Here is a 16,632-nt window from a genome sequence, read left to right as displayed (position 1 = left end):
TGCATAAATTTGACTTTAAAAATTATTACTAGTCCTAAATGTAAATAAGGAGAACCAGATCAAACAAATGTAGACTCCCAAAGTCTTTGCTGGTATAATTCAGAATTTATAGTTCCATCATTGATGGCATGCTGTCCTGACCCAGACGCAGCAAAACAGGCCCAAGCCATGATACTACCACCACCGTGTTTCACAGATGGGATAAGGTTTTTATGCTAGAATGCAGGTTGTTTCTTTCTCCAATCAGAACATTTCTCATTTAAAGCAAAAAGATCTATTTATTTATTTCAGAAAAAAAAACACAGCACACCCAGAGCTTGGCCAGGTCACTGCTGGCATTGTCGACATTCCCTGGTCTCTCAAATGGGTCTACTCACCAGTAAATATTCAGTAAATCATAAAGTTTGAGTTGACCTAAACATGTCTATATTTTCAGTCAGAAGCAGAAGAAGAATCCACCTTCTGTGGATGATATAGATATATGAAACTGAATTAATATCTGAGTGTATCTGATATTTTATGTTTTATTTTGTCTACTATTTTATTTTATTATTTATTTAGTTTATTACTTAATTTTTATCATCTTAAATATTCACATTTTATTTTTATATGAAATATTTATTATTATTATGACACTGAAAGCTGCTATATAAATGCATTTAATTTGATTGATTGATATGCACTTGCATTGTCTGCCAGTAATAGTGACCACCACATGGATGTGTGTGCATGTGTGTGTGTTTTCTCTTTCTCTGTTGATTTCATGGACACAAACACAGCAAACCCTGAGGTCAGCCAGGCCAGATCTCTACAGCCACCACTACGACTCATGGTTTCAAGGGAAATCATCACAGCAGCTGCAAAAGCTGATGAAATCCCCATGACAACCAGTAATATTGTTGCAGAGATCTCCACGGTAATGGCTGAAGCTTCAGCGTCAGTAGAGGTTGCCAGTGAAATCTCTGTGGCAACTAAAGAAACCAAAGTGGTTTGTGTAATGACCCCAGTTACCATGAGGAAGCAGATGGTCAATGCCAGTCCTACTGGAGGGGACAATGAGGTCACCTGGCCAGTGATGCAGGAACTACAGGAAAAGAAACAACGAATGTGCAGGTGTCCCAATACTTTGGTTCATGTAGTGCATCCAAGTGTGTGAACTAGTGTTGAGAGTTCATTCAGCTTTTGTTGGAGTAGCGGTATCAAAACACAAGCATGCATGCACATTTATTGGGCTCAGATCTCAGGTCTTTCAATCTGGACCTAGAATCAAAACTCCAGTTCTGGATTTTGTTTTTGCTGGACGTTAGGGGAACAGGTAATGTAACTAGCCACATAGTGTCCACTGTAGCCACATAGTGTCACACCTACCAAGGATTACAAGGTCCAGATTTAAAGAAGTAGATCATTTTATGTTGGCATCAATAACCTCCATTATGGCCCAACCAACATTTTAGCTGAAATTCTGGTCCTTGAAATATAATGGTACTGACTGTCAAGCACCCATACTTACTATATTTTTTCTATAATAATAGTATATAAAAAAGCCTGACAGTTGAGGATTTTACTCATCATCCTCACACAGAAGCCTAAAAGTAACACCACAGGGCCCGCACACAGGAGACAGGGTTTGATTTTCCAATCAGGCAAAAACTCTACTTCTATAATATGGCCCTCACATTTCTATAGAATGTGTCTGAATGCAGTGAAATCCTCATAGCAAATGTTCCAGCATTTACCATGTGACCTTCTTGGAAGGGCAGAGGATGTTACTGCAGCATATGGCAAGCAAACATTGTCTCACCTGCTATCTATAAACTTTTGGCCTACTCTCAAATGGTTCTTCAGTTAAGGCAGTTGTTCTAAATAGCACAAAAATAGGTTCTACTGTTATTGTCAAAGAGCCTTTTCAGTACTATAGAATAATACAGATCAAAGAGTATTGTATACATCAGATATGCAAATAAGACAAATATTTAAGGACAAAAATGTACATTTTTCTCTTTTATTTAAATTCCATGACAGACTACCTGGGTCTTCTGGTCAGCCCATCTGTGAGAACCTACTGAAGAGAATCTCTTACAAGCAATAGGACCAGGATGACAAGTGCATTATGAAGGGGGAAAGTGTCTGCAGTTTCACGTACAGTTTCAACATCTGTGAAGAGGCGGCAAATATAAAATATACATTCTACAGTAACATCAAACACACACACGCCACATTTTCATCTTTACATGTTTGATGTAGGATATATACTCTCATTAGCTCTACGAGGATGACACAAATAGACATACATAAACTAACACTTCAGCAGGTGAAACAAATGACAAATGCCCTAAAAGGAGGCGTAAACCTAGTAACGGCACTAAGCTTCAGGTATCATACTCTCCTTATTGGACGAGCAGAAGGACCAAGTATGCGGTCTGTGTGAGTGAGGCCTCCCAGTAGGCAATACGGTAATAATACAATGGTGGAGTAACTGAAAATTAATGGGGAACCAGCGAGAGAGTCCAGCACAACACACAGTCGGCCGTTGATGCAGCAGAGAGATGGGTATTCGTCATTTGCGTCCCTGAAAGGTGATGTGTCGAACAAGCGCCGAGTGAGTGAACAAGAGCGACAGCCTCTTCAGGGTAGAGCACCCCAACGTCAGCAGACTAAGCTCCAGGTCTTTATACGCTGCTGAGAGCATCCACACCAGGCAAGACTTTACCTGTGGATAAAGGAGAACAAATATTTGTACATCTTGCAGTGGCATCACACATGTTGAGATGCAGAGTAGCATTACACAGCAACATTTTGTCCCAATACAGCTGGTTTCATTTATTTTTTGTTTTAAACCTCTCTGTAAAGATCGCAGTCCTGTCTCAAGAGCCTACTACTCAGCCCGAAATAAAAAACAACAAAAACAACCCCTCCCCCCCGGAAAACCAAAAAGTTGCATTGCTGTTTACAGCAGCATTATGTAGTGATTTGTATTAACACATTTGCAACAAACATGTTAGGTAATTATTAGGCTCCTTGAGCAGATGAGTCTCTTAATGCTTCGTAATGGGCAAAACCGATCCAATCCAATCTCTGGGTTTTTTATACATATTACAGCCACACAGTTTAGAGCAGATGTGCTGCTGATTAATACTGAAGTAAAATCACAATATTTTTAGTAACAGGAAGGAAAGTTAAACTGACCCTCTAGAAGCTCCAGACTGGCTCCGCCTCCTGTGCTTACATGGCTAACCTTGTCTTCGGTGTCCCACTTGGCACAGCAGGTAGCTGTGTCTCCGCCACCTGAGAACATGGGGCACAGAAATGTAATTATATATATATATATATATATATATATATATATATATATATATAAATATATAAACAAACAAACACACACAAAAAACATCCCATAATGCTTGTGTATTGACAGTGTCCAAAGGTAGCAGTAATTAGCAAGTCTTTCAGTCTCATAATTCTGTAAGACTGAAAGACTTTATGCTAATTACTGCTACCTTTGGACACTGTTATTTTAATAATTTATTAATCTTTTGCCATTTTGAGAGACATTTGTGCCTTTATCACATTGTATTTTATTAACAATAACCACATTTGTTGTTGTAATAGATAGGCTATGCAAGGTTTTGAAATTTTGTAGACACCCCTTCTAAAAAAAATTAAGCTACTGCAAGTTGCACCCATTGCTGACACATTGCACACACAGCTTGTCTAGCCCCTGTACAGAAGTATCTAGTTTTGGGACCATGCCTAATGCCAGGTCTGCACTAGAGGTGTAAAGCCCCCCCCCTCCAGCATCGAGCTGTGGTGCATTGGAACTGTACAACAATGGTAATTATGGTACACTGAATATTGCAGTTATTTATTGTTTCTATTTTTTGTATTATATTACTGTGCTGTATTGTGCAGTTGCTACTGGCTGCTAAGTGTCCTTCGGGATCAATAAAGTATCTACATTGTATATGGAACACACACACACACACACACACACACACACACACACACACACACACACACACACACACACACACACCTGCTGCCACCCAGTGGTTAACAATCAGGTTAACCCAGAATATGAGAGCTTTGATAAAGACAATAAAAATTTGGTTCCTAAACCAGGACGCACATCTGATTGGGTCAGGCTGTACTTACCAATGATGGTGATGCAGCCATTTTTGGTCACTTCCACAACTTTGTCCATCAGATTTTTGGTTCCCTTAGCAAAATTCTCCCACTCAAACACACCAACAGGTCCGTTCCACACAATCTGCTTGGCTCTGCCCACAGCCTCTGCATAGAGCTTAGAGCTCTCAGGCCCACAGTCCAGACCCTGAATCACACAAAAAGTACAGAAGGACAGTACAAAAATTAGAACTGCAGCAGAGTATGCCTGTAAACAATCGTCCGCCAGGACGGAACTGGACCATCGTACCATCCAGTCAGCTGGAATGCCAGCTTCCACTGTAGCCGTCCCGGTCTTGGCATTCTCGTCAAACTTGTCAGCGATGACGAAGTCAACTGGGAGAGCGATCTTGACGCCATTCTTCTCTGCCTTGGCCATCAGGTCCTTCACGATTTTGGATCCCTCCTCATCAAACAGGGATGTTCCGATCTGTCCCAAAAAAAAGAATATAAGAATATAAGAATGTGAATATAGTTGGCATTATAAATAAAAATTGGAATTAGAAGCAACTGTCCTTTATTCTACTGGAGTACTGCTTTTGAAAATGTTTACTTTACTCAATGACCTCTCTATGGACCCCAAAAATACCCCAAACATAGCCATTACTCCTTCTGCTTTTGACGCCTTCAGAATAGTTTGCACAAGTTTCAAAGTCCAGAGGATTTGTTCTCCTTTTTTCTACACCCAATCAGTCACTTTAAATTTTAAATCCCACATGTGCTAATTTATTGTTGGTACCAGTATTACCCAAAAATCAACATGTTTTCACTGTAAAATTGTTCAAAACTAAAATATGCTAGTCTTGATTAAAATGTTGAGAAGAAGGTTTCATCTTCTACTCATGTAACTATTCATAGTAACAGAAAGGGTGCCACTGTACATCAGCAGACCATTATACCGAGGTGGTGTGTATGTGTGTGTGTTAAAATTCTGACAAACCTGATAATTCACCTAAATCTCGGCCCACAGAAGTGATGGACACTTACATTTTAATCCCTATGGGCTTCATCCTGAAAGCAGCACTACTTTCAGGTCACTCACCTCCATGTTCTTGAGGACCTTGAGGAAGGTGAAGGCCATGCCGCCCCCAATGATCATCTCGTTCACTTTGTCCAGCATGTTGTTGATCAGCTGAATCTTATCTTTGACCTTGGCCCTGCAATCATCAAAGCACTGGTAAGGAAAAGCGGAACAACTCCATTCGTTTCCCCACTGCAAGTGAGTTACTGGAGTCTTTTAGGGTCCGGGATGGGTGTGAAAGTCAAAATAAAGTTCTGCAGTGGAGGAGTTCAGCAGTCTTGGATGACCGGAGGCTGTTGTTTGTACAGCTTATACATGCGAATTCCGTTAGGTGAACTCTGTCCCTGGAATGGAGCCAGACTCTCCAAACACTGGAGTAATCATTGCAAATTAGTGGCGGCCAATGAGCATGCAGGGGCGTGCTACCCACCACCTCCTGAGCTTGTCCTTTGTGATCACATTAGTTTTTGTAAAGGTACAAATCTTCTATTCTCTCATACCCCCTACCTGAATTCAGTGATCATCTTCTACGATGGGATTTGAGAGCGTAACGGTTTATTGAAAAATGAACTGACTAATGAAAGAAGCTTGGCTGAGAGGCCAATTTGGCTAGGTTCTGGTCAAAAAACAGAACCCCTGTGATAAAGGGTCATTGCACAATAGATCTGCATTGTTCTAGACTTCGACCTTCTTCCAAAAGGGGACACGTGTTCAGCAGCAGTTTGTGCAGTGGTAGGGCCCTGCAGTCTGCTGGACACTTGTTTAGTATGCATTAAGCCAGTTAAGTAGGGCACTGTCACACATGTGGCCATATTGCACAAGCAGATAAACCCATCTATTCCTGGACTGTCATTGATGCTTTCAGGAAGATCTGCTACTATATGGGTGTACTTAATAAATAGTAAACCCTTCACTCTAGTCATTGGCTTGTAATTGGACATCAAAAATGAATGAAAGCTAAAAACGATATTATAATACAATATTTGAGCTTGGTAGGCAAATAGCTTTGTTAATCGATCTTGTCTTTTATAACCTACAATCTATAACTCAATTTAAGTGTATTTATTTAGTGCTTTTCACAACAAATAGAGAGCCTCTTTTAAACAAGCCAGTGGCGACAGTGACAAGGAAAAACTCCCTCAGTTAGAGAGGAACCTAGACTCAAAAAGGGAACCCATCCTCCTAGGGCTGGGCAATATGACAATATTTTATCATATCATGATACATTTTGTTATTGTGATAACAATATGCTTTTCTAAGCAGATGGAGGATACTGTGCCTAACAAATGCCTAATAAACACTGATCAGCTGCAGGTTTCATTACAAACAGTGTAATTAGACTGGTTTAATTAAGACTGCATTCAGTATGGGAGAGTATCTGAAAAGCAGTTTATAAAAATTTGTCACTAATTATGTTTTTAGTCTGTGATTATATGTATTATAAATATTGTGTAAAGAAATTTTAAAATATCATGGCATAGTATTTTTACCATATCGCCCAGACCTACATCCTCCTCTGGTTGACACCAGAAAGCCCCGTAATAAGCAAAACAGGAACTTGCTGAATTAAGAGAGAATCTATAAGGTTTACCAAACATCATGTGTTGAGTATTTGTAGTGGTCAACCACAAATCTTTGTCTGGTATGTTTATACAGGACATCGCCTTTTGATGAGTCTACACTGTTAATGTTTGCACCATCAACAACTTGCACAGGCTGCAATAACAGCAGCGATAATAGAAGCTCTGCTAAAGCTTTAGTCCTGTGGCTGGGGGAAAACTGGTCTAAAAGATTTATCCGAATCCCACTGGTTACAACTCTCCCGCCATCACATGTAACGCTCCCAACACTACCCACCTGAAGAGAGCAAGGCCAATTGTGCCCTCTCTGGCTCCGGCTGCTGATGGCAGGCGGTTATCTGAATAACTTAATGGGCGTGTCCCAACTGTGTTCTACACACTAATAAGATATATACTGAAAATGAATTTTAATAGCATGGGTTTGACAGGATACCACATAATATTAACATACTGATCAATTTCCTACTAACAAGAAGCCACGAAGCGCTGTTTCATCAACATACGCCATCTCAAGCTACAACTATAACCGGATACATTCCTCTTACATTCCTGCTGCACTTGCTTCATTTTTGTATAAATTGCAGGAAACGAACCACACTCAAATATACAGCCCATTCTAAGTATGCATCATAGATTTGGGAGTATACTCAACACTTCTGTCCATACAACTAGTTAGTACTACTAATTAGTACACAATTGGGAAGCCCCCCAATATCTTTCCCACTCCGTATTTGTGTGCGTGTCTCCCTCACCCTCCAAGGATAGCCAGGAAAGGTCTCTGTGGTTTCTCCAAGGCCATGGCAAAATAGTCCAGCTCCTTCTTCATCAGGAAGCCTGCAGCCTTCTGAGGCAGATCCACTCCCACCATGGAGCTGAAGTAAAGGGTACAGTTAGCTTCGTAGAGTAACCTTATCTTTGCAGTTAAAAGTACTGCTTAACCAAACAAGCTAACCTGGCTAATTGTGACTGGAAGCTTACCTGTGGGCTCTGTGTGCTGTTCCGAAGGCATCATTAACGTAGATGTCACCCAGCTTGGACAGGGAGGCCCTGAAAGCATTTATCTCCTCCTGAGATGCTTTGGTCTGGAGGAAAGAAAGAACCAGAAACTTAATGAGCCCAAGCAGTAGTGTTTCTTCACCAGAAATCACTTATAGCTTTGAATAAGCTGTTAAAAATCTGATAGGTGGTCTATTAGGAGCCTTATTCACTTTCAGCCCCTCAACAAAAGACTGTTGAAAATGAAACTCCATCAGAAGGCACATTCATAAGCTACATTTACATTCAAATCAAACCCCAGTGGCTTGAGATCAGCCTTAACTCCGATCAGGTTTCTGCAGCATTTAAGTAGCTAAAGTTCACAACTCTTGAACTCGGCTGAATGAAAGGTCGTGTCTGTGAAAGGTGGGTCCTCATACTCCACACTAGCTAGGAGGTGGAGAAGGGGGCAACAGTGAGAGGTTAAGCAATAAACTCAAAACCAGTGAGCCTACTTTATCCACAACCAAGCGAAGGCCAACGTTTGACAGGTGGCAAGGTCTAGCGTAACATCATATCTTCAACACAGTAAATTGTTAAAACATAGATATAAATATTACCCAACCTTACTCTACAAAAAGGTCCAAAGTCCACTGAGGGAATTATGGTGTACTGTACCATCATTAGAACCCCAGAAAGGTCAGCAGGGCATTTGTGTTTCCTCCCCCCTTACCCCTTCTCATCTCTCCTTCCCTACACTGCATTCCAGTCAGGGCTCCATGGACCAGAAAAGCAACACACTCACTCAAGGCCACCTCGGTGCCCTTCCTGTAAATGTCAAAAGGCCAACCATACACTCCAGTAATGTTGCCCTGCAGCCTTTGCCCTTTGAGAGTGGTAGGTAGGCAGATGATGAGGCTTGCGTTTGTGCAGCATGCAATTCAGGCCTGTTCACTGCCACCATGTTTCTGCTGAGCTGGTCTGCACAATGATTCATTTGATTGGACTGTTCTGCTGACTGGACTAAAGTACCGATAGTGTGAGGGTAGCAGCAGCATCAGAGCCACAGGTGTATGACAGTTAACACATAAAGAAACCTATATCTGGATTATAAACATCAGTTATTCTGGTAAGTAATCTGAATTCTTACCATTACCTGATTTAATTCATATTTTATTATATTTTTCAAAAGAATCATGAAATTAAGGAAAATCAATTTACATAGAATAAACAATAGAATAATTTTTTATATTTCTGTTTAAAACAAGTCTCAGAATTGTATTTTGGACAAGTGTATACACCAATTAGCCAATTACATTAAAACATTAAGCCAGATTGTGTAGGTCCCCTCGAGCCACCAAAGCTGACTCCACAAGACCTTTCTCAGGAATTTGTGCTACTGTAGGTTAGGCTGGGTAAGCCTTCACGCCCCATGTGCATCAATGGGCCTTGGACACCCTGATGCATCCCAGAAACACACCACATCATCTGCTCCATACTTTGGAGATGCTCTGATTTACTGAATTTTATTAGAATCAGTTATGAATCTATTAAAACTAGAAAAAAAAACATAACAGGCAGGATAGCAATCTCTATGAAATGAATATAAAATCTTGCATAGATTTATTAGCCATTCTCAAAACTGCATGTCCATCAACAATCATTTAATTATAGCAAGAACAATGCTGGCTTGTATTTTTCCTCCTTAGACAGCCCCTGCATGCAGACCATGACTAAGCAGTTTTCCCCTGTCTACTGACTGCAGCTGTGATCTTGACACTCACCTTGTTGCCAGCAGCATCTTTGCCCTTGCCCTCCTCGGCCACATGGAAGCGCAGGTTCTCCAGGAGAATGACGGAACCTGCAGGAGGGTCAGCACAGGCTCTCTCCACTTCTGGGCCCACACAGTCTTTCAAGAACCTAACATCTCTGGAGAAAAGGGGTTAAAAAAGCACTTTTAAAGTTGATCATATCATGCTCCTCTACTTATGCAAATGTACTGTTAAGAGCTTTCTGCCCGGTCATCATATCATATTCCAAGCACAATCTACACTACATCTGCAGAGTCCTCTGTACTGTCTGCCCACTAGATAAGAGAGGACATGGACCAGTGGTCATTTTTAACCCGGTCTTTACTACTGTGTACATGACCGGTAAGACAGCTCTACCAGAAAGCTCACTTACTTCCCCAGCAGGGTCTTGAGTTCTGCAACCACAGGCTCCAGAGAGTACTTGTCAGGCATGGGGACACCGTCAGGGCGGCCCAAGTGACTCATCAGCACCACGGCTTTAGCCCCGTTGTCTAAACAGTGCTGGATGGATGGGACTGCAGCCTTGATCCTGCACAGAGACAGAAAGTTCTGGATGTTGTGAACCTTGTATGCCAATTTACACCAGTAAACACTGGTAAAACACAGATTAGAAATGAGAGGAATTCATATAACATTTAAGATTTTATTATTATTATTAGATTTAAGATCTGCTTTACCTCTGGTTGTTTGTGATGACCTTGTCTTTCATGGGTACGTTGAAATCAACCCTGTGTGAGAAACAATATTCACTTAATTTTAATTGGAAGAGATATGGCAAATTAATTGTACATCAGTAGTAGTGTTTTGGCCTCAGTAATGTCTAGTAGGGGTGTAACAATAAATTTGTCTCACGACTTCATTCAGTTCATGATTCAACATAATCACAATATTGTGAACAAAATCTTAATGAAGAAAAGTGATGACCATAACCATGTGACGTAGAACACAGAATATGCTGGTGTGGGTTATGTTGACTGCAAACGCTGCATTCATTTATTGGATATACTTAATAAAAGGCAGGTGAGCACACCCGCCACAATAATGTGGTCACATTTTTGCGTCACAACCTGCAGTCATAAACCCTAATGACTATCAATCTGAACACGTACACTGAAGTGAATAGCCTTCTACAATTCAACAAAATGGTGCTAAATTCAATTATTAAAAAACTGCATACTGCTACACTCTTGGCCTGAAAGAGGTTTTAACAGCAGGCAAGCAACATTATTTTTATTGTATTCAGCCCAGTTTACTTATAAAACAAACAGAGAAGATACTTCTACTATAGGACAGTGGTATTGGTTGCTTACAAACAGGCCACTAGCACACTTTACAACATCTGCTGTTGGTTATGGGTAAAACAATATTTGGGGCCAAAAACAATTATATTCAAATACATTTAATCTCAAAAAGCTGCCGGTTCATGCTAGCTAGTGCTTTGTGGATGCAAATTAAACAGCTTGCCACCCTGAGTGACCGACTGCATCCTTAAGTAAGTGACAAATCAGGTCCGTTGGATTTTTTTTTGCCAAACTACGTCTTGCCTCTTTAAGAAGCAAGACTTTCGCTGATACCATCAAGTCACATCTATAAATTAACATCTGTTCGTAAGGTGATCCGGTCGTGCTATGAGAATTTTGTACTAAACAAGGTCAAAGAAGCAAGGCTTTAAAACAACACCTAGATTAAAAAGGTCCTATAGAGCTTTGTCCATCACTATGGGATTGCGATGCTGACACAGATGCTGCAATGAAAGGCAATAAGACAGAGCCCCTAAAAGCCACGACCATCGTCCATTCTAGGCCGTTTAAACTGGATCAAATATCACTGGTTTTAATATTTGATACTGGAGTACTACAGTAACCCAAAGGAGGCTGTGCTCCTACCCTCAGTTTCTGCAGCACAGCCTTCAGACTCTGTGCCCGTCTGAACTGACTCACTGCTGATCCAGTCATCAGAACAGAAACTAGCAGTTTTACAACTCTGTGACTTTGTGAGTCTGCTCATTTGAGGCAACATTTCCATGATGCTTCTGAGCTACTTTAAAGAACAAGAGGAGTCTCATGAGCCAGTGTGCCTCTTCATGGCTTCGTGGGTCATCTGTATGTGGAAAGTTTCTCTACTCCTCTTATGTGTCACTGGGAGGTCCCACGTACACGCACACCGTGGCACGTTCACACTAGCTCCCTCACTACAGCGGCTTACGTAACACCTAAGCCCCCCTCTATGTGCTTTCTCTATGCATCCATCAGGCTGGTGAACCCAGGCAGAATGAATGCATGAATGATCAGCCCAGTCTGCCATTGAAATACAACACAGGAAAAGCAACAGGAGTAAATAAGGGTGGCATGATGTGCAATGAGGACACATTGATGACAATTAGGACTGAGATCATGTTAATGGCTGTTTCCATACCAGTCCCTTAGAGGTTCAGCCATGAGGAGGCACCATGGAAGCCTATCGATCATGATTTTGCCCTACTGAAGCCTACTGGAGGTCATTCGTGTCTCATGGAAGCCTATAGAAGGTCTTTTGAGCCCAGTGTATGTGCATTTTTGAGTAAAGCTGTTGGATCTAGCCTCCGAAACTCTGATTAGTCAGAGGAGGGTTGCTACAGGCTGCTTTTGGCAGCATTGGTGGCCTTTCCCCCACCTCTGTCCCACCTCCACATTGCTATTATGTAGTATTATGGCCTAAGCAAGCTTAGCTATATTTACGAATGGTAAACGTGCTGAAGAACACGTTCACACCGGCCACGATGGCCCGAGCTATCCTAAAACAGCCTGCTGGTCCTTTTTTTCTTAACCCAGTAATGAACTCGACATTTTTAGAGGAAAGCAGGACACAGTGGAGATGCATCTGATGAAGGACTCGACGTTAAAAAGACTCGCGTTAAGGCGATGTTATGTCATGCTCTTCACCGCCAGTAGAGGGGGCAAGAGGTGCAACTCCTCCTCATTACGGAACAATCTTTACTTTTTCATCCGACCATGAGCACATTAATGAGTGAATTAATAAACATGAGCAGTTGCTGCACGTTAAGAAATCACTATATATATTAATAAAGTGCGCAAGTGGTGGTCTTAAAGGGAAATTGCAAAAACGTGATGCGTGACATGCCCACTTTCCCCACTTCCTGTGCAAGACGTCAACTGAACCGCTACCATTCATTCTGACGGAGTTTAACACGGCAGTGTCTGTAACTCAGAAAGCAGCAGGGCGGGCAGGTAAAACACGCACACACGAAAAAGAAGGCATTACCAGACTGGATGGAGTTATAAAGCTAGCTAGTTATAAAGATAAAAATAAAAACACAACTAAGTGACGAAAGACGTGTTGTAAAAACCAACCTCATGATGACGCGCTTTCCCTTCACGTCCACCTTGTCCAGGGTGAGTTTGTTGGACAGAGACATCTTGGCTGGGTGTTTTCGGCGTTACTGGCTGCTGGCTGGCTGTGTTAGCTGCGGACTCGAGAGCTCGTAGTTCCCGAATGGAAATGACCTTAGCTTCATGCTCACGCACTCGAGGTGGGTGGGGCCGGTTGACACAGCGTGAAGCCTATTGGTTCGTGGCGGTAGAGGCGTGGGCGGGGCGATCGGTCCTTGTCGTTGATTACCGGACGAGCGTGCTGTCCATCAAAACTTCCACGGTGCGTCAGACTGCGTCTACTGAAGCAGCGGTATGCACCTTTTTTTTTTTTTAAACTCGTACCAGTTAATCTAATAGTGTTAAAACTATAATTTTACTAATTTATTGTATTTTAAATAAAGCTTTAGATTATCTAACATTTTAAGTTTTTATAACTATAAATGAGCCCTCACCTTGTTTTGTCCACATAAATAGTAACCTAAAATGCACGCTAGTGCCAACACACAAAAACACTTTAATTCACAAAAATCTATTTGTGCTAAAATATATATCAGGAAAAAAAGTAATATATATATATATAAATAAATAAATAAAATGTGTCAATGCCCGTGCGTCCTCATGGCACGTACTCAATGGCTGTCTATCGTTACAGGCACAATAGCGACATCTTGTGGACCTTCACCCCTTTACAGGAAAAAGGTTCATCATTCTTTCTAAACTCAATTTAGACACCCTCATATTAAACACACCCACTAAAACACCCAAAGAAACATGTATATTTAGTGCAAATATTTTAAGAGTAAGGCACAAATGCTGACCTAGAACTTTACCATATTGATCATCTTAACAGATGCTTTAAGTATTGGACCACAAATAAACCCACCTAATATAATACAATGCAGCAACACATGGTTCATTATTTAATTTATTACATTTTTACAGACATGGCAAGCCAACCAACTGGGCTTAGGTATACAGCATCTCCATCAGAAACATGGAAAAGTTCAGAAAGTTTTGGGATGTTCCGTTTCTCCATTTCCAGACAAAAGGAAAACTGCTGGACGTTGGGTCCGTTACTCCCTCCATTCCTTAGGCTGCACCTTGCCCACGGGTGACAGATTCCATACAATGCCAGTTGATGTGGCCACCTGGGAACACGAGGAACATGGTCATGACACAAAACCAGCATCAAACACTAATCTTCTGGGAAGGAATGGGATTGAATGGGTGGAGGTAGCAGCTCTAGGTAGTTTACGTCTAGGTTGAACACGAGAGAGACAAAAGGTGCACTCACATAGCCCCAGACTGCAGTACAAAATGTGGCACCGGCAATCAGCACAGGCAAGCCATACTTCGCGTGAAAGTCTGGGGATGAGCTTGAGCCATGTCTCACAGCAACCTGACGGGAACCCTGACCTAAAGAGAAGAAAAGGCAAATCCACAGATGATCACGTCTAGTCATGTCATTCAGGAGTGAAGTGACCATGTACTCTGAGCACATGTCTTAGTGGCCCAGTGAGCCATTACTACTAGATAATCAACTAACTGACATTTAACAAGGGCTTGAGTCCTTTAAATAACACCTAAACATTACAGGGACCTTTTTGTTTAATGCAATTATCCATTCTTCCAACAGTAGGACACTAAACATCCACAGTTTGATAAGGTTGAATTTACTGTTTTTTTTTTATTTTTATCGTCAACATGATCAATTATTTTACAATTAATCTGCCAATTGACTTCCATTGAAAATGCTGGTCCTTCCTCCTGTAAAGTTGCCACTTGAAGACAAGGTGTTCGTGTGACAGCGGCCAAATAACAGCGTATACAAAGGACATTTATAAAAATTAACTTAATACATTTGAACTATATTCCCTCCATCTAAACATATTAGACTGGATTTTGACAATCAGCGAGGTAATTTACCATTAACCCATAACTGTGCATCATAACACTGACTGGAGAGTCGCTGTGCACCGACTTCTGCTGTCAGCTAGCTAAGGTTACCAGAGGATACCAGGACCAAAAGAAAACACCACGAAATCAATAAAAAGCCAACAAAGATCCAGGCAATACGGAAAGAAAGTTGAATTAATAATTTCAGTAGGTAAAATATCAGTTATCGGCTCTATTTTGCCTAATTTAATCAAGGAAGCCCAGGTTAGCTAGGTTAGCACTAGCTGGCGCTATCTACATCACCTACTGACAGTGAGCGCTGCCCCCCTTTGCAGACAAGCTAGCTAACGAGGCTGAACACTGCCGTTTTAAAGCCCGCATGGCGTCTCAGCTCCCTTAAACTAATAGAAGAACATGCGTTTGATCTTACCTGTGAGGTTCAGGGCGGCTTTGGCGAAGCGGTACATGCTTGTTGAGTCTGTTTGGTTGGCTGGCTGAATACCCTTGAACGGTCTAAAACAAAATGGCAGATCACTCACACCGGATATCAGCGCGTGTCTTAACGCGCATGCGCGTCATACGCTAGGTTGGGTCGCGCGAAGCTCAGCTGTGCGAATCGCTGATCTACAAATCACCACCACCCGATTTTACGCAGACATATGACTTATAGCACATAGCTGGAACTAGTATGAAAACAGAGCACGTCGCGCTGTAAACTAGTACAAACACATATATATATTAACGGTGAAGTGGTGGTGCTGGATATTCAGTGCGTTAAATCAGGTCTTAAAATGATACTCCCGAAAAAGAGTAGGTTATTTAACGTGGTTTTGATACAGAGGTTAAAGCTAGCGAGCTAGCTAGATAGCTACTGTAACAGCTAGCCAACAGACAGGTAGATCCATGTGACAGTGACAGTGGTCTAATTTCGGAGAGAGTTCATATCATATTTATTTAGAAAAATATCAAATATGATAACGGCTGGAAGAGTAGTCGTGTGATTGAAAGACGACGACGTGAGGCCGTTTAACAGTCGTGTCAGGATGGCCGAGTGGTCTAAGGCGCCAGACTCAAGGCTCAGTCCTTCCGTTGAAACGGGCTTTCTGGTCTCCGAATGGAGGCGTGGGTTCGAATCCCACTTCTGACACATTCTTTTACCTGCGGACCCGCAGTCAGACACTGTGTGTAAAACCTTCAAACGCTTTCTTTACTCATCTGTAAAGCCCAGAGACAGAGATTTGACCTGTTAAGTTTACAGCTAATCTTAATACAGTTAAACAAAATACAACTCAATTGATCCAGGTAGGCCGAAACACCTAGCTACCACCATCAGTGTGCTTCATCTGTACTAGCACATGACTAACCAACCCCAGCTGACAGTGCTTGTTCATAATATGTGGATTGATGCAGTCCACAGAGACTCACATGTTAATAGAAATTAATAGAAAGTCATGACCATAAGTTGCATGACAAAGAACCCATACAAGCAGCCTCCCAAATACATTTAGTCTAGGTTTAATCTGAGCCCTTAGTGAGAATTTCTAGTGGTACCTCAGGACGAAAGACCTCAAAACCAAAAGTTCTAACATTTTTCAAGACCTGTTGCTGGATTACCCTGCATTTCAGCCTTTTCCCACCTCATTTCACATTTCACAACTGAACCCATTCAGTAATCTCATTCAGTAATTAACCCAAAATCTTAACGTTAGCCTGCTTTATCCACCACTGATGTGTGTTTGGGGCCATTGTCCTGTCGGACCACCCAACTGTGCCCAAGTTACATCTGTTACATAGTT

General features: G+C 41.6%; 2 protein-coding genes and 1 non-coding gene across 3 annotated transcripts; 1 reads left to right on the top strand and 2 right to left on the bottom strand.

The window, feature by feature from the left end:
- Window positions 1-1,988: 1,988 nt before the first annotated feature.
- On the bottom strand, window positions 1,989-13,078 carry pgk1 (phosphoglycerate kinase 1). Its single transcript, XM_072662382.1, has 11 exons — window positions 12,920-13,078; window positions 10,247-10,297; window positions 9,943-10,098; window positions 9,543-9,687; window positions 7,762-7,865; window positions 7,536-7,655; window positions 5,225-5,339; window positions 4,433-4,612; window positions 4,153-4,330; window positions 3,187-3,285; window positions 1,989-2,710 (listed from the first exon to the last, which is right to left on the bottom strand). The coding sequence occupies exons 1-11, from the start codon at window positions 12,982-12,984 to the stop codon at window positions 2,670-2,672; spliced, it is 1,254 nt and encodes a 417-aa protein (XP_072518483.1). The 5' UTR covers window positions 12,985-13,078; the 3' UTR covers window positions 1,989-2,669.
- Window positions 13,079-13,847: 769 nt separating this feature from the next.
- Window positions 13,848-15,374, bottom strand: cox7b (cytochrome c oxidase subunit 7B). The gene is made up of 3 exons (XM_072662098.1): window positions 15,267-15,374; window positions 14,235-14,356; window positions 13,848-14,088 (listed from the first exon to the last, which is right to left on the bottom strand). The coding sequence occupies exons 1-3, from the start codon at window positions 15,301-15,303 to the stop codon at window positions 14,014-14,016; spliced, it is 234 nt and encodes a 77-aa protein (XP_072518199.1). The 5' UTR covers window positions 15,304-15,374; the 3' UTR covers window positions 13,848-14,013.
- A 499-nt stretch (window positions 15,375-15,873) lies between these two features.
- On the top strand, window positions 15,874-15,983 carry trnal-caa (transfer RNA leucine (anticodon CAA)). Its single transcript has 2 exons — window positions 15,874-15,911; window positions 15,938-15,983. It is a non-coding gene; the product is annotated as a tRNA-Leu (tRNA).
- The last annotated feature ends 649 nt before the right edge of the window (window positions 15,984-16,632 follow it).

The sequence above is a fragment of the Salminus brasiliensis genome, chromosome 18 (assembly GCF_030463535.1).
Source record: "Salminus brasiliensis chromosome 18, fSalBra1.hap2, whole genome shotgun sequence".
Lineage (NCBI taxonomy): Eukaryota > Metazoa > Chordata > Actinopteri > Characiformes > Bryconidae > Salminus > Salminus brasiliensis.
This window is presented reverse-complemented; position numbering and strand designations above follow the sequence as displayed.